The 24,983-nt window shown below is 38.9% G+C and overlaps 1 protein-coding gene across 2 annotated transcripts in view; it reads right to left on the reverse strand.

Annotated features, from left to right (window-relative positions):
* LOC106924132 (guanine nucleotide exchange factor VAV3-like) overlaps nt 1-24,983 on the reverse strand; it is a 63,171-nt gene that overhangs the window by 12,539 nt on the left and 25,649 nt on the right. Inside the window, exons 11-23 of one of the 2 annotated variants that reach the window (XR_015765915.1) lie at nt 24,452-24,520; nt 23,970-24,056; nt 22,761-22,846; nt 22,442-22,574; nt 18,883-18,992; nt 16,178-16,279; nt 15,767-15,858; nt 15,081-15,103; nt 14,064-14,088; nt 11,640-11,770; nt 5,382-5,447; nt 5,103-5,137; nt 4,851-4,959 (exon numbers count right to left, since the gene is read on the reverse strand). Coding sequence is in view for 1 of the 2 variants with exons in the window: in XM_088014968.1 (XP_087871094.1) it covers nt 4,851-4,967; nt 5,103-5,137; nt 5,382-5,447; nt 11,640-11,770; nt 14,064-14,088; nt 15,081-15,103; nt 15,767-15,858; nt 16,178-16,279; nt 18,883-18,992; nt 22,442-22,574; nt 22,761-22,846; nt 23,970-24,056; nt 24,452-24,520 (1,076 nt within the window). In the remaining variant the exon portion in view is untranslated. Of the gene's footprint in view, nt 1-4,850; nt 4,968-5,102; nt 5,138-5,381; nt 5,448-11,639; nt 11,771-14,063; nt 14,089-15,080; nt 15,104-15,766; nt 15,859-16,177; nt 16,280-18,882; nt 18,993-22,441; nt 22,575-22,760; nt 22,847-23,969; nt 24,057-24,451; nt 24,521-24,983 lie in introns of both variants that reach the window. The other variant, XM_088014968.1, reaches the window with a different exon arrangement.

The following is a 24,983-nucleotide window of genomic DNA, read 5'->3' on the forward strand; positions in this document are numbered from 1 at the left end:
AAGAAATAACTGAAGGTGTTTTTATTTCATACATAAAGACAGGCCTTTATGTATGTCTTATTATTTTGCATTTGCGATGTATGTCTGTGAAAAGTTTTTTGCAAAACTTCGTATGCATTAAAACTTAAAAAAAGAGTCTAGGATTAAAACTACAATAATGTTCCATTGGTAACACTTTATTTGAAGGGGGGTGAATAAGACTGTCATGACACTGTCATAAACATGTCATAACACCTGTCATGAACATCAATAAGCCTTCATGAATATTTATGACTGTTGTCATAAAGCGTCATTCGGTAAATTATGACACTTTTAATACAAAGTTGACATTATTCAAAATGTCTTTGTTATGACAACTTGACATTAACCAAGAAATCATTACTGTTTAAACTTTACCTTTAATAACATAAAGTTACCTAATTTTTAAAGTGCAATCAGTAATACTTTTATAACAAATTTATATCAGTAATGATTTCTTGGTTAATGTCAAGTTGTCATAACAAAGACATTTTGAATAATGTCAACTTTGTATTAAAAGTGTCATAATTTACCGAATGACGCTTTATGACAACAGTCATAAATATTCATGAAGGCTTATTGATGTTCATGACAGGTGTTATGACATGTTTATGACAGTGTCATGACAGTCTTATTCACCCCCTTCAAATAAAGTGTTACCGTTCCATTTATATCCTCCATTAGTTTGATGTTTTACTTAGAACCAACATTGTAAATAATGTTCACAGTTAAACATGTTAAAAGACTTCTTATTTACACAGTTATGTAAAAAAAAAAATCATAGTAAACATATTGTAAATCATAACAAAAGCTATCTGAAAAACATACGTACAAGACTGAGTGAACACAGTCAAAATGTGTTCACTTAAGGAAAGGCTGACAGCCTAAACCCAAAAGTGGGAAACAAAGAGAAACGGACTGGCACGTAAGATCTAGGGCAAAACATTAAAAAGAGTTCCATCACATCAGGTGTTTTCCTTGATACATTATAAATATAGGAGGGGTAATATATTATTTATACAGTATATGTTGTGGTATAACGCATTGAGACATATAAGGTATGTTTTCTGAACAGAGTCTCTCTCATACTCGCAGGGCTGGAAACTACAGAGATATTGCATTTAACACAGAGATATGCTCATAGGCCAACCACTCGTGGTGTAGTTTGACATTAAACAGCTCTAGTTGATCGGTAAGAGCTTGCTGCGTAAAGCTCCATTATCTCAAACAGCCATCCTGATAATGATCTTAAGCACTGAGACGGGCAATTAGGATTGGACTGTTCAGAAACTGGCCCACTAGATCAAAGCAAGGAATGAGTAGCTGCGTGAGCCGACCAGAAATAAATGGGCTGGAATGGTGTGTCACTGGCTAAATAGTCTTAACATCCAAACACTATTTCAGAGTGCGCTCTCCGTCGTTATAATCTCCCACAATTGTCATGCCAGGTCAGGAGGACTCGGTGGGCCTTTATTTCTTTTAAAAGACCGTACACGCTTTGATGTGGCTTGAAAGATGTTCACCAGTTAAACAGACAAAGTTGCTTTTCAAAAGAGAGACAAGAAGCCACTTTGCTTCTAGATAAGGCAGCCTTTTATTGGGGCTTTGTGGGATTGTGCGTGGTATCTACAATTCAAAGGTATTGTTAACCCTCTTTTGAAATGCATTTCTAAGAGTTGTAACAAAAGTGCGTCAAGTGGTGCCATCAAAAGCTATCGAGTGTTCCTTATGTCTGAGACGCATAGCCGGATAATGAAACGACAATCCATTTCCACTTTTTCTCTAAGTCACATTTGCCCAATATGCATGAATTAAGCCAACTACGATCATGTTTACACTAAATCAGAGTCTTATATGTTTACATAAAAACTGTAAAAGAGTAGCCTCATTACAAATGTGCATCTTACTCCGTGATTTTGTGATTTTATGTGATAGACCAAGGCAATAATTGAGGCGTGGAAGGCAACTTATTTTTAAACCCTTCAACATTACAGTGTAATACGTATGGCATGCATGCGTTCTACCAAGTGATACAATACTTTCTAGAGCCATCGTTCACCCCAACTGCAGCTGAAAATATTTCTGCAGAATGTCAAACCTTTGCACATCTGCAGATCAAAGAAAATGCCACCCCTTTTTTTCCAGGGCAGCTTTTGCTCAGTCAGATTTTATGAAGAGTCTGCTTTAAAGCTGCAGTAGGTAAATTTCATAAAATATGTATTTTACACATTTGTTCAAAATGTCACTGCCGTGACAGTAAAACAAGAAACAGATAATCTGTGAAAAAAAAATCAAGCTCCTTTGTCTTCTCCCAGGGGTCCTACTGCCATCTGCAGAAATATACCACAGCAAATCAGAAACAACCAATAAGAGTCAGGAGGAGGGTCTTAGTATTGTCAATCATACTCGTGTACATGCTGCTTTGGATTACAAATTTGCTGCAGCTGTTCAAATGGTGGAAAACAACGTACCATTAAAGGTAAACTGTTTATCTGCCGCCATCAGAGGCCATGCTAACTAACATGCGCATTCGCTGCATGGGGGAAGAGTGTGAGCAGCTCTTACATAAGCATGATTGATTGCCGGTTTGTTTCTGACGGATGTATTTCTGCAGATGGTAGTAGGACCACAGGGAGGAAGCAAAGGAGTTTGATTTTTTTTCATTGATTAACTGTCTCCTGTTATACTGTCACGACATAGTGACCAGAAAAATAGAAACATTTTTATGTTTTATGATTTTCTTTAAAGATTGTTCTGATTTTAAGCTCCATCCATCTTCCCGTGATGGGAAGTATCACCGCAGTATAATACTATCAGGAAAAATAAAGTCGAGAGAGTGCAGCAATATAAGAACAATGTAGGACTCGTCAAAATATACAGGTAGATATTTCGACGACATAAACACGTATGTAGATGCCGTCCCACCTCCTACGTCCACATCCTCCAGGATGTGAGATATTTCTAGGTGATCATCACTCAGCCTAACATAGTGCCTCTGTCAGTTTGCCATTTTCCTGCTGTCCATTCCTTTGTCATCTTTTCTCCTGCTTTCCACACAATGTAAAAGAAGAAGGCGATTCATCAGGTCAGATCACTGATGTTCCATTGCTTCATCCAGTTCTGACACTCGCCTGTCCATCAAAGACACTTTGAGCGAGGGGAAAAAGCTCAGCCTGGGCGTCCTTACTGGTCTACAGCTGTACAGCCCACAAAGCAAGCAGCAGCACACTGTGTGATCTACCACCTTTCTATTAAAGTCGGCGTAAAGGTTCACAGCAATTTAATGACTGTATAATGGGATCTACGGGATCTCACCACCTTTGCTTCCTACACATCAATGTACAATGGGCGGCAGTAGGGATCCTGTAGTGGTTCACTGAATCTTCTTTCTTGGACTTTATTTTGTAGGTAGAGCAGTCGTAAGACCTGCTGCTCTGTAAAAGCTTTCGTATGAGACTACAACAAATTGGGCTTTGTCAGCTTTTTTCATTCATCCACTGTTGCTGCTTCTAAATCCAAAAGGGTAGACTGACCTGGAATTTGGGGCGCATCGTACATTCAAAGGAATCAGTATCCTGTAAGCGTTAACGTTCATATTTATTCAATGAAAGGCACTTTAGAAAGAGAAAAATGTGGTTTACTTTTATTGAGGTGGCAATTTCTTTAGTTTTATTCAGGAAAATGTAATGTAAGGATTGTACCCTGGCTAAGACGTTTGGTTTTAAGAATTTTTACTAAGTCAGTTCTGAAACAGCTGCATGTTTCATGGTGATAATTTTTTTAACAGTGGAATCCATGTTTTAATGACAAACACTGGTAAATGTCACAGGAAAAGAGATGACATTTTGGGATTTTGGGATGGTGGTTATTTGCACAGAAATGTGTATTGTGTCATGTACTATCTCCGTTTCACCCTCAATTAAACTAGTAACGCCAACAACCTGGATAAGCAGTCAGCTTATCTCTGCACAAGATGTGAACAATGCTCCACAGTCTCCAGGATCTCAATCATCATTTGGATCGGTTGGATCATGCCGTCGTCTGTTTCATTATGTGAAGGTATTCACGATGCTGCTGGGTTCTTACTAATCACTAAGAAGGTTTTTCTTCCATGCGTCCCTGGCCTTCCTTCCACACAGTAATGAGATGCTTCTTTACAATCTATAGAATTTCCCTTTAATGGCTCATCTATGCAGCTCTTTGCCGAGAACATTACATTAATTGAAACACTACCATCTGTGTGTGGGTGGGATGAAGTCGTAGCCCCATCTAGACACTAGATATGCTGCTACTAGCCTTCTGAACCAGGACCCGTATATATGCTGACACCAACAGGACCACAGGTTCATCACATCAACATGCTAAAATGAGTGAGGGAACTCCTCAAGCTCCATAACGAGTAACGGGGAGCACATTGCATTCTTGTTGCAACTATGAAGATTTCTCCAACACAGACTTTATTCTAATGCTCTGAGTTTGTTGTGAAGTGGGCTTGAGATGGAGACCACCATGCTGTTTTCATTTGCACTGCTTTCCATACAGCTACAACTGTTTGCTCTATTGATCAACACATTTAGATGCGAGGCTTAGATTTTGAATTTTATTATTCTAAATTCATTCTTAATTCTCTACATCAGGTTGTTAGCTGTATGTGCTGCTTTGTGTCATAAAATCATGTTATTCTAGTGATTAATAAAGTTTCCAATCTAATCTAATTCAATCCAATAATTAGGTTTTATTGAGATGAACTTCACAGGATGATCCTCTTCTGCTGCTCTGCTATTCATTTTGAATGAAGTGTGGAAGACTCAGAATGCCGTCACGTGACTCACTTTATGCTGATGGCATATTCGTTGCAGTCTTTGCTCCGGTGCCGAACCAGATAAGTGCTGTTCCCTCTGTCGATGAGCTCCACCTCAGCCTGGTATCTCTCCATTAGCCCTGCAAACCTGAGCAATCAATGAACAACTACTGCACTTACACCGTGGCCCATTCATGACATAACAATGAAAACAGTGGATAGCAATCAATAACATAGTGCAGAAATGAATCATGGTTATCATACACAATCTCTGTTTTCTTACCAAAGCTGGGAAGAATAATCGACAGGTTTTGGAACCTGGCGGAGAGAGGAATTGTGGTTATTTTGTGTTTTAATGCGATCGATACAAAGGGTGGAGGTCATTAGAGGTAATGTGATATTCAAGCCACATCTGATGGCTAAAATAAGTCTTCTTCAGTGAAAAAAGGCAATTCTAAGTCCAACACCTCATTGCTCAGACGTCAATAGTAGCCATTATCTACTGAATGCGTTGTAATCACACTAGATTTTGTTATTGATTTGGATAAATACAAACACTTACACATGGGCAAGGCCTCACAGCATCACTTGGAAAGAAGCCAGTCTTGCTTGTCGCCAGAATTTTGCCCTGCAATGGCAGCCGTTTGTTAATCGCATTATATTTGTCTGGGTTAAGATCAACTTTCTCCCTCCCCCTCCCCCCCTTTTTAACCCTCCTCCTGTACCCCCGCTCTCGGTTCAGTAAATCCTCAGCAATTAGCACACAACAAGCAGTGCATCTAATTTGCAGCCTGAGTTAATTATGGTTCAAAGTCTGCCGGCAGTTAGATTTGTACTGCATCAAAACAAGAGCCTCGTTTTAACACTAAATAATGGATCGTATTCTAGTCTTTTAATATCTAAATAGTGTGAGCGCGGGCTCACGCCAGAGACACGCGGCTGCTTTTCAGGAAACCTGCCCAAAGCAATCGCAAGTTTTATGTGCTCATCTGTAATTCTTTAAAACAAACAACAGAAACTTTTGTCTGCGTCAAATAAAACCTACTGCTAAAATGAACCTCTCTATTTCTAACGCATATACACCACACATAGAAAACAGACCTGCTAAAGCGCCTTTTCCACCTTTAAAAATGTGCAACTCAACAGAAAAACAAGAGGGAATGTTTACACACCAGGATGCTGCTGCGTTCAGAATTAGCCACCACATTCAAACTCCTCTTGCGATCACCGTAAGTCTGGGCTTATGACGTATGATGGCAAGTCGGCCATCTTCCAAAGACATTTGGCATCTTGTGAAAAATGTGTTAGAGCTGCAATAATGAGTTCTGAGAAAACCATGGACTGAAACGTTGAACAAGCACACCTTACAGGTCGCTCCACCTTGATCTCTGCTGCCCTACAGTCGTCCCTCCACAGCTGAGCCTGCCGAGAACTTGAGATGTCAACAGTTTTCCTGTTGATATCTCTCAACTTTAACCAATCATTGCTGAGAGATTTTTTGTTATCTATTTATAGGCTGTTTCTGTGTCATTAGCAGAGCTGCAGCACACTGGCAATGTTGAGCTTAAATGACGGTACACAGGGGATAGGTGTGAGTAGCTTGAACAAATGGACAGTGCTAAGGCCTTCCCCCTTCCTCTGATTGGTTGTTTCTGACTAGGAGTGGTGTGTTTTTGGCAGTAGGACCACTGGGAGGAAATTTACTTTTTCTTTTTACACAGATTATCTGTCTCATATTCAGGGCATACCGACAGTTTTAACAAATATGTAAAAAGAAAAAAAAAATACATTTCAATGTATGAAAAAACCAAGGCTGAAATTTTGGGTCATAATTTCAAATAGTTGTTGGCAACTTGTGGAAAAAAAAAACCTTCTGACCTGTATGTGCTAGGAAGCTCAAAATTAAAAGGAACTTCATCTTTCATCACAACAATGCAAAGAACACATCCATATCATCAAAGGAATGGCTTTAACAGAAGATTACAGTTTTGTAATCACCTGGTCAGAGTCCAGATCTGTGAATCTGGCCAAAACCCTGAAGAAGGCTGGAGCCCATAAAATCAGACAGATTTTAAGTGATTTTGCAAAGTGGTAAAAGAAAAAAAACAGCTAAATTAGGACCTGTGCTGACTCAACAGGGTGAGCAAACCTATGCCACCACCTATTTTACCTAAATTGTGTTTGTTTTTTCAGGTTAAAGGTTACAGCTCACTACAAAATGTGAAACAAAAAGTTCTAAGATGAATTCTCCTTGTCACTTTTTTTTTTTTTTTCATTTTACATCAAACAAACCTAGCATTATAACAGGAGTAAGCTAAACCTAAACTTAAATAGCCACTTTAAGTTTAGGTTTAGCTTCTAGTACAGCTTTAATCCACTAACATGTGTCTCATGTTTTCGAAAACAATAAGAACATCTGTCAGCATTAACCTAATAATACGGGCTTACAAGTTCAAATTCGAGGTCAATTTGAAGTCCATTGAGCGAACATGAGAAGACAAGAAGTGGTGGGGACACGTTAAGCTTCTCATTCAGCTTCCTGCCCTGTTTATGCTTCCCTCCTCACTCCTCTTTATTAGGGTATGAAATCCTTTTTGGAGCCATCCAAGCCCCGGCAGTAACTAAATTGGATAGCGAATCTTTACCCATCTCTATGATTCATTCTGTGTAATAACATTTCATCAAAGGTTTTTAAGAGAGCCCTTCTCTATTCGTTATGCTTTCGATAAGCGTATGATACAGATTAAACTTATTACTCTGTTGGCATAAACAGGCAGCAGCCAGAGGATCAAATGAAATTACAGTGATTGATTGTATTGTTCTGCCAAGGGGATGGGGGATAATTGCCTTCTGGGTAACAGGGGATATGAATTCTCAGTGTTCTGTAATTCCATCCTCTGGCGCCACCGGGGACGCTGAAGATTAAAGGCACCCTGTGGAGTTTTCATTGTAAACAAACAAGGTTCTGTTCAGATTCAGTGTTTTTTCCCCCAAATCGTATTGTGTGCAACTATAAGACCTTTTAAACTTGTTTACGTGAAACCGTTTAGAAAATCTTTTGTTTTATTAATCCTTTTTTTTTTAGTTCATTGCCACTGCTAGTAGCTGGGATCCAAATAAAGCAGTTTGAATTTGCAGGCTACATGAACATACTTTGATTATTTTTGTCAAAATCGATTTTTGCTTTTTAAATAACTGTGTATTTTTTTTTTTATGTAAAAATATGTAAAAGCAAACAATCTTTAAATTATGTGAATTCATTTTATGAAACACTGGCACAAGCCTGTGTACATGCATGTTTGCCAATCCCAGTGTTACCATTCTGGACTGAACAATTCCATCAGCTGGAAATGATCACTATTTACATATCTTTGGTTTTATGTATTTATTTATGGTTACTGTCCTTTTGGATGAGCTTTTATTGTTGTATTGCAGTTTTGCCCCTGCTTCCAAGGCAAATTTCTCCTACGGGAGACTAATAAAATTATTAAATTATTAAATTATCTTATCTTATCTTATCTTCCCCACAGAAGTGTCAGCATTCATGAATAGATAGGGGATAAAGGCAAATCCTGAAATGTCGTTGCTGTCTCAAATAGTATCTGAAAATGCTGTGACCTGCTATTAAAATTGAATAGTTTTCAAATGCAGTACTTAACAGACACGTTTTATCAGTGCTGGATCCAACTTCTTCTCCCTTTTTAGTTCAAAATTGTGCATCTGTGTCAAATTTTGTAAACGTTCAACAAGCCCGTGTAACAGAATTCCTTCAGCTGACCTATGGCAAACTAGGGCTGTTGTAAACGAATATTTTAGTAATCGAGTAATCTATCGATTATTCTTACGATTAATCGAGTAATCGGATAAAAAAAAAATAAAATGAAATATTGGTAAATCTGGCATAATACCGGTGTTACTATCAGATATCAATCAGTCCAATTTTTCATATTTGAGCATCCCTAACAGTTGCTTTTTTGTAGTTTAGAAAACTAACCTGTAACAATAATAGCTCACTTTCTAAGTTAACCAGAAGAAAAGTTATAGAAAAATCTGAAATTATATTGAATGTAATAACAAAGAGGCAGGCTCAGAAATATGCTTATAAAAAATGTCTACAATCCAGCTTTTAGTTTATGTATTCATCTTCAGTGAGTTTAATAGATTAATTAAACTCACCTTGCCACCTAACCTGTCACGCTTTGGGTTTGAAAATACGGGAAATGCCGCCTGGAGTGGGAGGAGAGGGCGAATGAACGAACGTAAGATGGGGTGGAGGGGAGGAAATGGACCAGCGGACTGACGAACCGTTAGACCGGGGGACGAACACGGGGGGAAGCAATACGGGATATTTACGACACCTTCACTGGTCACACTCAGAAACTCATCTACCAGCCATGTACGATGCGCTCCGCCACCCGTTTCTTCAGACCGGGATATGAAATTTATTGTGCGGTTCGTCGGTAAAGCTACATTTACACGGTAAGCATCAGCTACTCAGCCGCCCGCCCTGTTCAGGCTATCCGCTCACCTCAGCGCTCTTCCCGCCGTTCGCTTTCAACCAGCAGCCCCGGAGGAGAAATGCTGCCGTACTCCAGGCATTCCCCCAGTCATTTTAAGGATGCTTATTGGTTCCCCAAAAACGATAAAAAAGTCGGGCATTATCATCAATCAATAAAATCCCCACGGGCCAATCTTGAAGATTGGACTTTATGCCGCTGAGACTTAGCTTTTGTCAACAACTCAGAGGCGGAAGTGAGAGCTCCGCGCAACGCAAATGAAGTCCCGGCCGGAACACGGTGCGCTAACTAATAAAACATAAATTAACGAAGCTTCGAGGCAGGTAAATTTTCCTCGAGGAATTTTAGTAATCGAGGTACTCGAATCATTCGAGGAATCGTTTCAGCCCTATGGCAAACCCATCTTCCCTTTGGTATTTCTGAACAGGCACTTCACCATGGGCTATGCTGAACTTCATATGTCACTGATCTCCTACTGAAAGGTCCTGGTGTAAAAAAACACTTAGCAGGGAAATCGCCTGCACTGGAACGCCGGGTTTCCCAGCTTGAATCGTGTTTCAAAATCACAACAAAACTTCATAATGAAATGAATGGAGAACAAAATTAACTTTATATATTACTCTAAGTGTAATTTCACATGAAACGTTCTCAGCCGAAGACTGTTTGAATTTGCTTTCCAGAGCTGATTACCATCTTGTGGAGTTATTAGTTGTGTGCAAACCTTCAGCTGTTAAACATGCGGTCCTGGTAAACACTGCAACTCTGTGTCATACAGCGAGTCATCATGAGCTCACTCATGGCTGGAGAAATTATTTATCATCCCCGAAGTTACAAGTAGCCCCCTAGAATCAACCTTCCTTTAAAACAAGAAGGCGTTTATATAGGTTCATTATTACTATCTTAAATCTCCCATGATCCTTTGGTTAGGGCAATGACACAGCTTTGCACAAACATCCCAAAGGCTCCGCAATCATCTCCTTTGATTTTCAAAGAGAATTTATGAAGGAAATGTTACTGGTTTCCAGTTTATGTGTCTTTGTCTCTACAGCTACAATTTTCTTGATTTTAATAAGGACTGTTTCTTTTCACCTGTGTACCTCTTGTCTCCTTCTCAACACCAATTTATGACAAACGGTTTACACCCAGCGCAAGTCCAGACCTAAATCTGATTGAAAATTTGTGGCAAGACTAAATTTAATTCATAAATATTTATTTAGAAAACAAAAAAAAACATTATTGTCTGTGGTAATAAGTCTGTCTGGGAACCATTCTAGAAAAACACACATCTACCACTGGTAACCTTTAGCGAGGCAGCTCCCGGTATCATTATGCAGCAGGCATATACGCAGAAATGTGTTTCACCACCTTATTGCTCCGATTATGCTCTTACAGCATGCACCATTGCCATGGTAGCAAACAATGCAGTGCCATCAGTTCTAGGGCATGACATTCTGGTTGCTACTCAGCCAGCTTACAACAAGTCTCCTGGCACTCATGTCCTCGTCCTCCAACTCGTACGGTGACACAACAGAGAGAATCATAGGGCATCAGAAATCGGGCTAACTGCCCACTCCCAGCTGGGCTGCTGGCAAAGGTTGCTCTGATTGGAGCAGCACCAGAAGGAGAATGAGGCTTTGATGTCACCATAAAACAGAGCTGGAAGCAGTGAGGTGGGCTGCCAACAGACCACAGATAACTCTGTCTTTTCAAAAATAGATAAGGTCAAAGACCATGAACTGCTGGCTTACGTCGTGAGAGGTTTGCACAATTTGCCGGAGCACAAAGTGGCAAATAAGCAGTAAAACATCCTGGGGGGGGGGTAAAGGGTTTGTAGTTTCATCGTTTCATTGTGTCACCTAATTAATCAACTGAAGCCACTAATTGGTTAGATCATCCGATGGCTCTGATTCAATCTAAGCAGTGACAGAAAGGACAGATATCCCATCTGTAAGGTGGCTGGAGTCCAGTGGAGTTCATGTGGTAGTTCTGATGGCAGCTGACCTCATAAGGCAGCACAGAGAGTCTGATGAACAGCCACAAACAGAATCAGCAATTCATCAGGAAGAAAGCTGCCACAAAAGATAAACCGTTGCCGTTGCTACGCTGACATCTTGCTAATAGTCTACCGATTTCGCTTGTCTCAAAGTGGATACGATGGAGTTAAAATGCAAAACACATTCAAACCAGTGTTAGTGGAAAGACATTTCATGTGTCTTACCAGTCAAGCGAGTCTGAACATATTATTTTTTCATAAAGTCACAGATGTGGACATGAAACAGGAATGAGTAGACTGTGACACACACCTGCCACCAGGAGCTGTGCAGGTCAGCAAACATCAACTCAATTACATCCCCTGCCTGAATGCTTAGTGGGGGCCCACACAGGGGACTGGGGATGCCGCTGTAGTCTCTGATCACAATCATCCTCGGTAAACCTGGCAGACAGGGAACACAAACAGTCAGATTCCACGTTCTCTGCTTTTAGTTCAGAGTATTATGAAGGCAAAGTAGAGGAATGTCACAATGTGTAATAAAGGCTACTTTTCTGCACGAAATCAGAAAAAATCCAGTTAAATAATGTAAGTTAGTACATATTATAAAGAGAACTACTAAGATAAAATAACTATTGAAAAACATAAAAAAAGGATAAATTACAAAATATTTCAAAGTATGAAATCCTTACAATTCAGAAGTCCTGAAAATTAAAAAAAAAATCCTAAAACATTAAAGAGATCCTGATCTAAAAAACTTTTTTTTTTTTTTTTTAGATCAGGATGTGACGTGTTCATTTACTTAAATTTCTCAGCCAAGTAATCAGGCCATGGGGAGAAGATGGGCAGCCTGCCAGTATTTTTTCCCCTTTGTCAAGATCCCCAGTATCTGAGGGGGATTAGGGAGCAAACACTTATAACCGCCTGTTTCAGTAGTTATACTGATGAAATGCAGTGTCTTGTTTTACGGGACTTTAAATGCAGGTTTTGATGAAACATCAGGCTGACACTGGTTTGCAAATGGTTACTTTTAAATGAGTTGGATCTGTATCTGGACCAAAACTAAAATCCTGGTCAGGACGTCCCTCAAAAGGGTGCGTTCACACTGCAGCCTTAAGTGACTCAATTCCAATTTTTTTATGCAATGCGACCTGTATCCGATCTTTTCATGGCAGTGTGAACAGCACAGGTCGGATTCTTTTTCGAATGTGACCCATATCCGATACGTATCCGATTCAAATGCGACTTAACGTCCAGGTCGCCTTCATCCGAACTGAACGTCACTGTTTCTCAACAAATCTCACTATTCTGCGTCCTGATACGCGCAACTGGGAAGAAAAACAACAACCATGACAGACTATAATGAAGACTAAGTTGTTAATATGCTGCCCCGGCCGGATAACTACTTCAAATATGTAAGCTAAGCTCCACCGTTAGCCTCCATGTTTACTTCCGCAAACACTGAGCACTTCTTTTTATGGCGGTTGGCAGAACACTGAGAACGCTGACGCTATTGCGCCCTCTAGTGCGCATGCGGGACACTTTCAGGTCGTTTGCCCGTTTACACTGCAGAACGCATACAGGTGGCATTTACTGGCAGTGTGAACGGCCCTGGAAAAAAATCGGAATTGCCAAAAAATCGGAATTGAGTCACTTCAGGCTGCAGTGTGAACCCAGAACTCTTCAACATTTTGATACAAAACTGCATCAGGCAAAATGTAACTGACTGTGCTTATCGATACTCAGCAAAACATATCAAAAGCTGTTGAGATTATCATTTAGCAAATTCTTTCTATTCTTTCTCCAGCGCAAATTATTCTATTGCTTTTAATTGACTGGTTTCATTCTCAACTCTTTCCCAGGTCTTTTAAGATCTAAAGCACTTAAAAGGTTTCCACCCTAAAAGCACCAATTTACCGTCACAGGAAATCCATCTCTTTGAATCCTGAAAGGTGGCACACCAATCTTTCCTCTGCATGGCAGAGCCAACACAGCCACAAGCATGGGGCTGAGGCAAAGACTAAACACCCCTGCCAACTTAAAAGACACAGCCACTTACTCTCCGCTGACTCACACATCTAGCCCACCTCAGACAGATCACCCTTCCAGCTCCCGCTCCCCTGCAAACCAGCCTGAGGAAACTATTAGCTGACTGTGACCTCAGATGAATGGAATAGCTCGCATTCATGTTTTTAATAAGAACAATAAGCACGGCTGTCTTCCTCATAAACCCCCTTATGGAAATTGATTTATCACAAAGGCTCGCTCGGCTCAGCAGCCGAGGCTGAGGCTCGGCGGATTGCTCGGGGAGCGAGTCTGCATTTCTTTTCCAGTATTTCTCCTGCGTGCTTCTCATAATCATTCCACCCACTCCAATTCATCTCAATGCGATCAAGGGTTTAGGCACCATGGCGAGCAGAAGGAAAGAGGCTTTCTTTCTGGCTCTGGCTAACGATCCCTTGCTCACACTTTTATCTGGTCATTAAAATTTGTTAAATGTCTAAGTCAATTGGATATTCTGCTCCAGAAGAGAGCTGATTCGTGGCCTAACTTATGAGAAAATAGCATTCTGAATATATTTCATGGATGCATGAGTTCCATGACTGAAACTGTATCAGTTATTTCAATCTTTCTTAAAGTCTCTGCTACAAGGCCGAGAGGAAATGATTTAAAAGAAAAAGTGTGTGAAGCCCTCTGCAGGTTAACAAACTTGCTCAAGTGGTCAAATCATGCTGACCTGGGCCTGGCGGTGCTGCGTTCTCCTGTAAATGGTGAAAAAAACAGAGAAAGAAAGAGAACAAAATAGCAAGAGGTAAAATATTCGTTGTGCCTGCACAGGATCAGATTGACATGAGGAACGAGTCACACAATCACGTTGACGGTTTACGCTGTTTAAGTGATTTAGCCATTTTAGCACCAATGATAAAGGCCAAGAGTATTTTGTTTAGTTTTAGGGTAAAATTTTGAGAATATCTACAGTTTTCTGCCAGCAGCAAACGATTTAAAAACCTGTTATTGACTCAGTGAGCTGGTAGGTCGTTCAGTTTTGGCTTTTCTTACCAATAAGGGTTCAATTTGAGGATTTTAAAAGGTTGTAGCAGATAAAAAAAAACTCAATTCAATCTGCTAGATTTTCTTGAATGGGAAACTGTTTTTAATCACTTTGATGAAGGCTTCAGATGACATGTGTTGTGAAATGGCCATATTTAAATAAAACTGAATTGAATTGAAAATGCTAAAAGCTTTTCTCAGCTAACTATCTTCATTAAATATAAATTAAATATAGTGAATGAATGGATAGATGGATAAGCAGACCATTCATTGTACGTTTAATACAAATAGTGATTACATTTTGTTTTCACAATTCACAATGCCTGTTGGATTTATGAGACAAATTCAGTTTTTAATAGCAGTTGTTTGTTTTAGCAACACTTTATTTACCTAATCTGGAAAAAACAAAAAGTAGAAACTTCTAAAGAAAAAAAAACAAAAAAAAAACGCCCTAAATTTAAACATGAAATGAGACAGTTATTATTTAAAAAAAACACATCTCATATCAACTTCATCCCACAAAAGGACTGAAGTTAAAACTGCAATAACAAGGTCACCTGTAGCTTTGTTGATGTTAATAGCAAAAGCCTTCGTTATCTTTCCAACCACAGACAAAATAAGAGTCCAGCTGCTGTTTCATGCCTGAATCGTTACGTTAGCTAAGATGTCTTAAGTCGAAGAAGAGAAACAGATCAGGTCTTACCTTGGGCCTCAGCTTGACAGGATCTGCAGGCAGGTGGGAAACAGACACAGTGAGAGGAATACAATATTAGACTATGGTGGCTTCTTGACATCCAACCTCAACTGTCAACCTCTGGTGGCCCTTATCATGCCTCTGAATGCATAAAAACCGCAGCGGTTGTGAAAGAGAGGAAGCTTGTCAGGCTCCTGAGCTGGCTTTAGCTGTGTGTGAACTGGGTGAGGGTAATGTATCTAAAAGCACCAGTCTGGAGACACACATGAGGCTGTTCCAGACGCAGCATTAAAATTCAGCAAATACTTTTTTTTTTGTTAGTCTTAAGCTGCAAAAGCAGGGAGAAAATGTGTTTTATTTGGCACACTTTTCTTATAATGAATGTAAAGGGAAATACGACGTTGGGAGCGAAAGGAGGGTTCAGGGTTAATGTTACTATTACATATATTAATTTGAAAATAGTGAGGAAAAAAGCATCCACATTTCTGCCTTCTGCAATCCAGAAAATAAATCCATGGAATTGCAATAAAGTTCTCCAAACATTTTACTCTAAAAAGCAGAACTCTGCTCTGTAGATTACATGGTCATATAATGGCAGATATGTACAGACAAAAAAATACCTGCTCAGCTTGCTTAAATCTAAAGTCTGAGTGGTAATTAAACAAATAATTGGCTAATTTAGTGTTAAGTCTCACCTGTTCTCCCACAGGCTCCCAGTCGACCCAGACACTCTTTATGAGCCCCCAGGCCACATTTTTGACACCGATAGCCCTGGTTAAAGATGCCCCTGCAGACAGTAACAAAAGAAGAAGAAAAAAAAAGAAAAAACAAAGCAAGTGACATAAAGAGATTTCTGGCTTCTGTCCCACTGTCAAAATAAATGAAATGACACAGGAAACAGAAACAGCTAACATGACAGTATGTACTTCATACAAGTTAAAAGCCCGAGTTTTAAAATGTCATTAGGTGTAGCAGAATTAAACCATGGTTTTCCAGCAGAGAACTTGAAGTTTCTGCACGTCCTAAAATCTATCGTAAGGTCTCTTCATCAGGAATGCACAATTATTTTCAGATTAGTCTTAGTCTTAATGTTCTCTAAATCTTACCTGAGCAAAAGGTGACAGTAACTACAGGAAGTGATTCTTTCAAATGTGTGCATCTTGAACTGGTGGGAGTTGTGGTTAGCCTTTTCTGGTCGGATATTTGAGCTAAGAGCAAAAATAAAACAAAACAAATTGTGTCATGCATTATATATCAGCAGGTGTCGCAAAAAGAATACCCGCAGATGAAAAATCAGCAAAACTGACAAATATAAAATTACTTTGTGTAAATAATTTACAGCATTTGGCGATAAAACTTGAGGAATACCAGAGTTTATTTGAAGAATTTCATGAAGTTCTTGTCTGACGGAAGATAAATCTGACACTTGTTAGTCTTTCATATTTAATTTTACTACTGATATCTGAGATTAGATCTCAACAAGGCTGCAACTTTCTCAGCTGACATTTTAAAACCTAGTGTCTGGAGATGCTTAGAGTATAATTTTCATCAAAAAAAATGTTCAATAACTTCAGAAACTTCACTTTAAAAACAACCTGGCAAACAATCTGCACTCACATCTACTTCTCCCACTGTTAGGAACAAACTCAGGACCTGCTGCTGATATCCAGTCAGTAGCAAGGACCAAATGAACCAAACAACAAAAAAACAACAACAACTCTCAGTTCAACTATCTAATATCTGAACAGTCAGATGGAAAGAGTTACAGGTTTGCTTCAAAAATCATACTCTAAAAGTAAGCAATTTATTTTCAAAACCAGTGAAGTCTTGAGTGGGTAAGATGATGTTTTATGTCCTCCTGGAACAAGAGAATATTTGGTTTTTGTGTTGTCTGTTTTCCTAAGAAACTAATTAACTCAGAGACCACTCTGTTATTGCCTGAGGTTTCTGAAGGCTGGTGTTTATCTCGTTTTTGCAGCCCTGCCCCTTACGGAGTTTATGTTTTTCTGTCAAACTTAGATGTTTCAGGTTATCAAAAATGTTAGCATCACAGCAGTTTTCAACTGATGATCTCGTTTAATAAGAGAAAACAGATATACAAACCAACTTAGCCCTTTGTAAAATGGAAATGTTTCAGTTCATGCTTCATTTGATTCGGCAGTAAAAGACAGACAGCAAGAATGTCATCAATGGAACGATGCTCGAAACAAACACAAGATCCCGTCTCACATTTTCCAAAAGAACATACTGATGACTCTTAAGACTTTTGGGAAAATACTCTGTTAGCAGACAAAGTCTGGGCTTAAATCCAGTTGCAATACTGTGGCACGATCTACGAAAGATCGATCATGCTCAAAATGTTAGCATCATTAACATTAATCTGTCTAAATTAAGACAATTCTGCAGGACAAAACTTATCCTGAGCCAAGTAAAATTAAATGATGGTGCCGAGGATGGCACAACCGTTTAACACGTTTAGAGGTTGATAATATCCATCAATGAACAAAGTTAGTCCTGGAAAGATTTTTTTTTTCCTTTATAAATTATATTATGGATTTTATATTTATTAGGATTGTGTTATGCCTGATTTTAACATTTGTTTTATAACTTTAAGCATTTATTTGTAACAAAGGCAAATACCTTTTCTAACTGCATTGTAGCTCAAAGGACCTGCAGCACAATGTTTTCTTCTTATACTCAGTAGTTGTCACGTTAATTTGTTTTATTATTTTGTACATAATGTAGTCACTTAACATTGGCTTTGGCCAAAAGAATAATAAGTGTTGCATCTCTATTGAAAGAAAAACAAGCACATATTGTTTCAGTGTGAGTGAATGTCTCCATAAAGCAAGTATAGTCCTTAGCGCAATAAAGAGAGTAATTGAGTGCAGATAATTGCAGTTCTGCACGAGCTGAAGTATAGACGGAGCAACATGCATGACAAAAATAAACAAATATGTTTTCAGCGCTTAGGCACAATCCAGAGACCAGCTGAGTGCTCCCCTAAGTGAGTCTTCCATCGTGAGCTCACATCTTCTTCAGATGGCACAATTTTCACTTCCAGAATTGGACCTTCTGGTGTCATTACCCAATGCACAGAAGCACGCATAGCTTATTTCTGACTAAAACCCAGTAGAAAAAACAGTTTGGAGCCGCCCAGAGAGAGAAGGAAAAAAAATCATTTTTGTAATGTTTGTGAAATGCACATTATGTTTTGGGCAAGTATCGGGGGTTTTGTGGTCCAGGGAGGGTGCAATTTACATTACCGCAAAACATTTCAGAACATCACGGCAATTTCAAAGCTCTAATGTATTCAGCAAGGTCAAAGCTTCAAGTGTTTATGAAGGGAGAGTGTCGAAACACGACGTTCCAGTCCGACGAGGCAATCTCAAACTGAAATAGCATTTTCCAATCAACAAAAGAAGACAAAGAGGATATCTGCCGATAAACTCCTCCAAATGTTACAGAACAACACAAACACAACAGTTTATCTCCGCAGAACACTGAACTGCAGAATTATCACAGCAGAGTGAGTTTACTGTAGCTCTGCAGCTCACTTTATATCCACACATAGCTGTGTAAGTGTGTGCATGTGTGTGTTTTTGTACTTTTTGTCAGCCGTGTGTGCTTGATTACGACTAAGACCTGATCAAACAGCACACATGAGAAAGTCAACAGCTCTCTCCACTTTGAAACAACACAGTTGCAAACAAAAGTAGATAAGCTCTATGCATAGACATGCATACAGTGACCTGTGTCAAGCAACCCGTTACCGTTCACGACTGGGGAGTTTTTGCCTCTGTGTACTTACATTGCCATTTCAAACTGATCCAACCACTTCTTCTTCAGCTCTTTGGTCTTAAAGAAAAGCTCGAAGCCCATATGTCCCTGCTGGTGAGTCACGAAGAAGCCGTAGCACCACTGCAGACATCGAGAAGACAAAATGGAAATGAAATTTTCCGACACCACATACGTATGAGTCAGAATAAGTACAATGACCTAATTTTGGATTTCAAAAATCGGGTTAGGTTTTATTTTCAGGGCAGGTTGATGTAGTGTTTTAGTAGGTCTTATGTTTTTTTTTTTTTTATACCTTTTTCAAAAGCCAGAAAATAGAAGGAGTTTGTGATGCATCCTTTAAAAGGTATTCAATATTTCTTCAATATTTCTTCAATATTTCTTGTGTAGTTCTGGAAAAAGCAAAAAGGGTGTCAACTGTCCCTGGTTTACCCTCCAATGCACATCCTGACAGATGTCTCTTAGCAACCATACAAATGGCCTTTCAAAGTACATACAGACACATACAGTGTTCATAAACATTAAGTAAAACCTTTTTACATTACAGCTATTTTATTTCATGTAAGACCAGCACGATATTGCACATAATCAAGTTGGTGGAAGGAAAAGGTTTTTAAATCATTTTACAAATAAATATGTTAATATTCTATTGTACATATGATTATAGCCTTTGTACTCTGTTACCCCTAAATAAAATATAGTGCAACAGACATTTCTCTTGGTTCTAGAGATGAATAATAGTGATTATGAAAACTGCTCTAGAGTTGAGTCACTTGATAAATAATTAATAGCATAAAAGCATATATATTTATCTAAAAAAAAAAAGTGAATCACTCTAAGCCAGCCTTTAAGTTGTAACCCTACCAGTTATCCAGTCCTAATAATGACAAGGTAAGTATGGCGGGTGAATAAGTGGCAGCTCTCTGACATAATGCTGTCAGCAATCCTCCCTGGTTTTAGTGCCAGTGAGGTCACCGGCTGCACAGATCAAGGAAAATATGTTGGCAGCTGAATTCTTTCAACATCAACAGAGCTGCTCCTGCAATATGAGTTTAACCAGAGTTCAGCCTGGAGAGCACTGAAAGGTTCAGGCTGTAAAAATGCACCTTTAGAGGAACCAACTTCCTTTTACATTTATAAATTCATAAGTATTACCTCTAAAAACTTAATCCCCGCCAATGATTTAGACCCCATCTAGCAGGGGCCACACAGCTACTGAGAACGCGTAAGGGAGACTAAAACATTTCTTACTTTTCAGGTAAGAAATGATTTCTTTAACCTGTTGACCACTAAGTAGCTCCAAAGTAGCACGTTAAGATTTATCCATTTCTAAATTAAGGTCCCTTGCTCTCGCCAACAATCTGCTTCCGCCAGTTGTGTCATATACAGTAATGTGAAAAGTAGTTGAGTTTCCCCGACAGTGATTAGGCTGACCTGCGGAGCCCCAAGTCTTTTAGAGCTCTGCTGGGTCTTAAATCATTGATGACTGTGTGGGTGCTGTTCAGCAGCGCCGCATTCAAAGGTTGAAGTTTTATTTAGCAGAAAATGATGTATAGAGTTAAGCAGCCTTGGAAGAGTACACACATTCATCACCTGATATTAGCATCTCGGTCCTGCAGTGCGTGGTGGTTCCAGGCACAGGTTAAAATTAAGCCCAAACATCTCCAGAGGTGCTGTTGTGTTGCTTTGTGCAACTAACAGGAAATGTATAACACACACAGCTCAAGGCTGGAAAGGGTCTCAAAACTAAATTCATATTTAATTTCAAAGTACCTGCAAAAAAAAAAAAAAAAAGACAAAACCACCGAAAAGCACGTTTAGGCAATGAGATGTTAAATACCAGTCACTGTGCTGCACTAACACCACCCCAACACACATCTCACAATGGCTTAATAGAGTAAATGATTATGATAATAGGCTCCCTTTTATGAAAACCACATCGTATTTTGGCGAGCTGTCGCTTTCATGTTAGCAATCAGCACCAGAGTGAGAAGACACCATCTGCAGGAATCCATCAACACAACATCAGCAAGTCTCTGACACAACAATGCTGCCTGCCAAACATTTGGTTAAAAAAAAAAATTCACACTAACCAGAGCCCTGCAATTCCTTCAACTATTTCCCATTTTGTCACAATCTCATGTCAACCTTTTGTCTATATTGTTGAGATTTTATTTACAGAACAACACAAAGCGGCGCGTAACTCTGAAGCGGAAGGGAACTAATAACATATCATTCAAACAATATTCAAATAATTCAGTCCCCCACTATTGTCCTTCAATTTCTCATTCATATCTAAAGTGTTTGAGAAGATAAAGATAAAACTGTGGAGAATTATAAAGTGGGGTGGGGATATAAAACAATTTTTAAAGCTTTGTGGGTCTCATCATTTTAAAATGGAAAGAGTATGACATAACGGATGAAGGTTTGCTGTTGTCCATCTAAAAGAGGGGTCTCCAACTGTGTTCCTCAAGGACCAACACTAGCTCATTAGCAAGGCTCTTCAGAGCTTGACTACATGCTAGTGAGAAAGTTTCACCATGTAATTCAAGGAACACGTCTAAAAGTTGCAGGACTCTGACCCACAAGGAATGCAGTTTGAGACCACTGATCTAAACTAACAAGCCGTGCAAGGAGAGCATCAATAAGAAAAGCAGCCAAGAGGCCCATGGTAAATCTGGAAGACCTGCAGAGATCCAGCACTCAGTTGGGGAAAATCTGCCAATAGGAAAGCTATTAGAAGTGCAGTCCATAAAACTGGGCTTTAAGTGAGATACAGGACAAATATAGATTCATTTTAATGCATATTTCATTTGTCTCTGCGCGTCAAGGCACTGAATTCAGATAAAGTTATGGATTGGACAAATGAAAAAAACCAAGCAACAAATCATTCAGTCACAGGGCTACAACATTTTTGGTTGAGGTGGGCTCTATGTATGAGGATGCACAAATGCACACAGAGGTCCGTTTGAGGAGTCTGTGGGGTTTTGCACTGCAGTCTGAAGTTCGGGCGTTTCTGGAGGACAGCATTCTGGGTGTCACTGTACTGCAAAAAAAAAACAAACAAACAAAAAAAAAATAACTCGCAAACACAGTGGCATGGCTTTCCTTACTGACATTACTTTGCATTTGAATAACCTGAACGCAAGGTTGCAGCGTGTTGACCTGTGTGCACATGTAACCACTTTTCAGCATAAATTAGGTGATTTTAAGACACTTCTCCTCTGGTGAGGAGAAGTGAAATCGTATCTTTCAGAACGATAAGTTACTCCACAAATACCAGACTGATATTGAGAAATTGCAGGAGCAGTTCAAGCATCATTTCTAAGTTTTTGCAGCGACGGATGAAGTTCTTTGTGGACCCTGTATCCACTGCTGCCAGTGAGCAACCTTCAGAGTTGCAGCTGGAACTGTGCAACCTGCAGTCAGATCCGTTTTTTGTTGGTTTTATTTTCATGCGAGGCACAATGAGAACAGAGTTTAATTTAGGAGTCTGATGTGGAAAACAGGAACATGGACGCAGAGTTTGCATTCTCAACAACTACTATGCTTATGAGCATGAGTAAACTGACCTTTTTGCCTTCTCTGTCAGCTGTGGGATTGTTGGTAACTTTGAAGAAGTTAAGATCCAGTATATCCTTCATCTCATAGTTGTCTCCCCTTCTCTTGCAAACAATGGCTGCCACATCGAATAAAAATATGTGCCTATAAAACAAGAGCATGTTATTTTATTTATTTGTCTTTATTCTCTACCATTAAGATTTACTTGACATTTTAGTCAAAATAAGCTTGATCCTTGGACTAATTTCATTCATCCAGCCTTCAACAAGTAATTTTACTGTCTAAAGATTTATTTTTCTCTTAAGGGCAATGACCCTGAAGCATACCAACCTGTCCTGTTTCCTCTTGTCAACATTGGAGACCAAGCGCACCTCTCCATCGCCTTTTGGTCGACCAAAAGTGACAAGTGGCTGATTCTGCAGGCGAAACACACAGGAGCTAAGCGCTGGTTTACTTTCAAAATATGCTTTGACACATAAATGAGGATATTGTTGTTACTCAACTGCACAACTACCTCGGTCAAACAGCATGTAGCACATTGCTCTCTATGTCCTGTATTTAAGTACTAGAAAACAGAAACCCACCTGTTCAGAGCTGGCTTTGATTGTTAATAACTGTGACACTGATCGATATATTCGATGAATATCTGCTCGATGATTTTGTAATGTTTATTGCCTGTTTCATAATCTATTACTATATTATGTTACATGGTTTGAAACGCCTTGTTTACTGAAACGCGCTCGAGATCTTACATCCCAGGTATTTTTTTGGTGTATTTGTATGTAAAGCAATGAAGAGTTTGATGTTTTTGTGGCCTACAAGTTATTTTATGCCCTAATTATGCATGAGCTATATATTATTGCATCACTGTGTTTCCATCTGAGGGTCCAATTTTAAATGCTTTTCGATTCCTTACTCAGAACTTCCACATAAATACCCAATTAGGTTATTTTCTGTGTAATGAGGATCAAATACTATGTATTTTTTACTAACCATTGCACAATTTTCAGAAAAATGTCCTTCACAGTTTGAGTTGTTTAAAAGGGGCTGCTTTTGTTACTGATGATAAGACAGTGTGCTATGATTATTCCAAGAGGAAGATTTTAGTAATTACTTGAATAAAAAAAATTTAGGACACTAATTAAAGAAAAAAAAAAGCTTAATCTGCTATTACCAAGCTTAGCTAGTACAGAAGAAGAATGGAAAAATAATAATATTACTTTTGTTCAAGAGCATGTAAACCTGCATTTCCAGAGTGGTTTCACTGAAATCATCACATTCCAAAATGTTTAGGAAGTTGACCATTTTGGAAAGGTTTTACAGTGAAGAGAAAATATATATTTTTAGCTACTGGTGTTTGTCAGATGTTAAGAAGGGTACAAAGAAAAAACACAGTTAAAATCTCAAAATACACCCGGGCCTCATGTTTCTAAGGAATTTGAGTTTGCATCATTTACTTCCTTTTGCTTAACATATAAAAAAATATATTTAAAAAGCTGGTTATAGTTCCAGGAAGAGATTTATTTATTTTTTATTTACCAGGTTTTCGATAGATCTCTGGTACTGGTCGATCTCCCTCAGAGTCTCGTTATCTCTCTTCACTTCATTGACATACTGAGCAAGGTCCTAAATACGAAACAGACAAAAAGAACATTATACTGGATTAATGTCATGCAAAGGGACAAGAGTCAACTAAAATGGCAATCATTGCATGGACATATGTTTCAGGAGCTGACATTTCTGTATTAAAAATGGTTTAATTAGTGTAATACTCTGCTTTTCATTAGTTGAAAATCAAAATATTTTTTTTTTCATGATTAAAGGTGTCCGTCCTGTTTGTAGGTTGCAAAGCCTACAGATTAGCTGCCGAAGCAACTCGAGATAATCTCAGTATTAGTGTTAGCGAGTGAAGTTTTCTTTGCACTCTAAATGTAAAGCTTATTTAACCTTTTTAATGAAACAAGCAGCTTCTAACATGAAATGATCTGCTATGTATCATACTGTTCAAAACAGGCACTTGCCTTCATGGCATCAAGAGCAATCTTCAGGTTGCTCTTATCAGCAGCATCATGCGTGTGTTTGACGAGTTCCTGGTGGAGGAAAAGGACAGAAAAACGATTACAGACTGCGTCTGCTAGCTGGACTCTCTCACGCAGACACAATTACGTGGACAAGTACATTCAAAATCAGAACCCGAAGTATTGATTTGACAAAGACGGGGAGCGGTTTTCATTTGAAAGACTTTTCTTTAGTTTCTCTGATTTTAGAGCAGCTGACGAGGTAAGTTAGCTGCAGCAGATCCTCAGACAGGATTTAAAATAGACAAGGTTTAACCGCTTCTCCTTGTTTTATATTCCATTATTAGGTTGTTCAGTTTATTGCAGCTCAGGAAATCAGTTGATTAATTACTTTATATTTTGAGATCATCAGAAATCATAAAATGCTTCTTAGCCTTGGATGTATTTTTTTTTAAAGAAGACTATTAAGCATCAGTACATCTCTACACATGTGTGAATGCTTATAAGTTTCATTAATAAATTTAGCAGTTGTTGA

Source organism: Poecilia mexicana, unplaced genomic scaffold, assembly GCF_051168715.1.
Source record: "Poecilia mexicana isolate PSO_F unplaced genomic scaffold, ASM5116871v1 scaffold_17, whole genome shotgun sequence".
NCBI classification, from domain to species: Eukaryota; Metazoa; Chordata; class Actinopteri; order Cyprinodontiformes; family Poeciliidae; genus Poecilia; species Poecilia mexicana.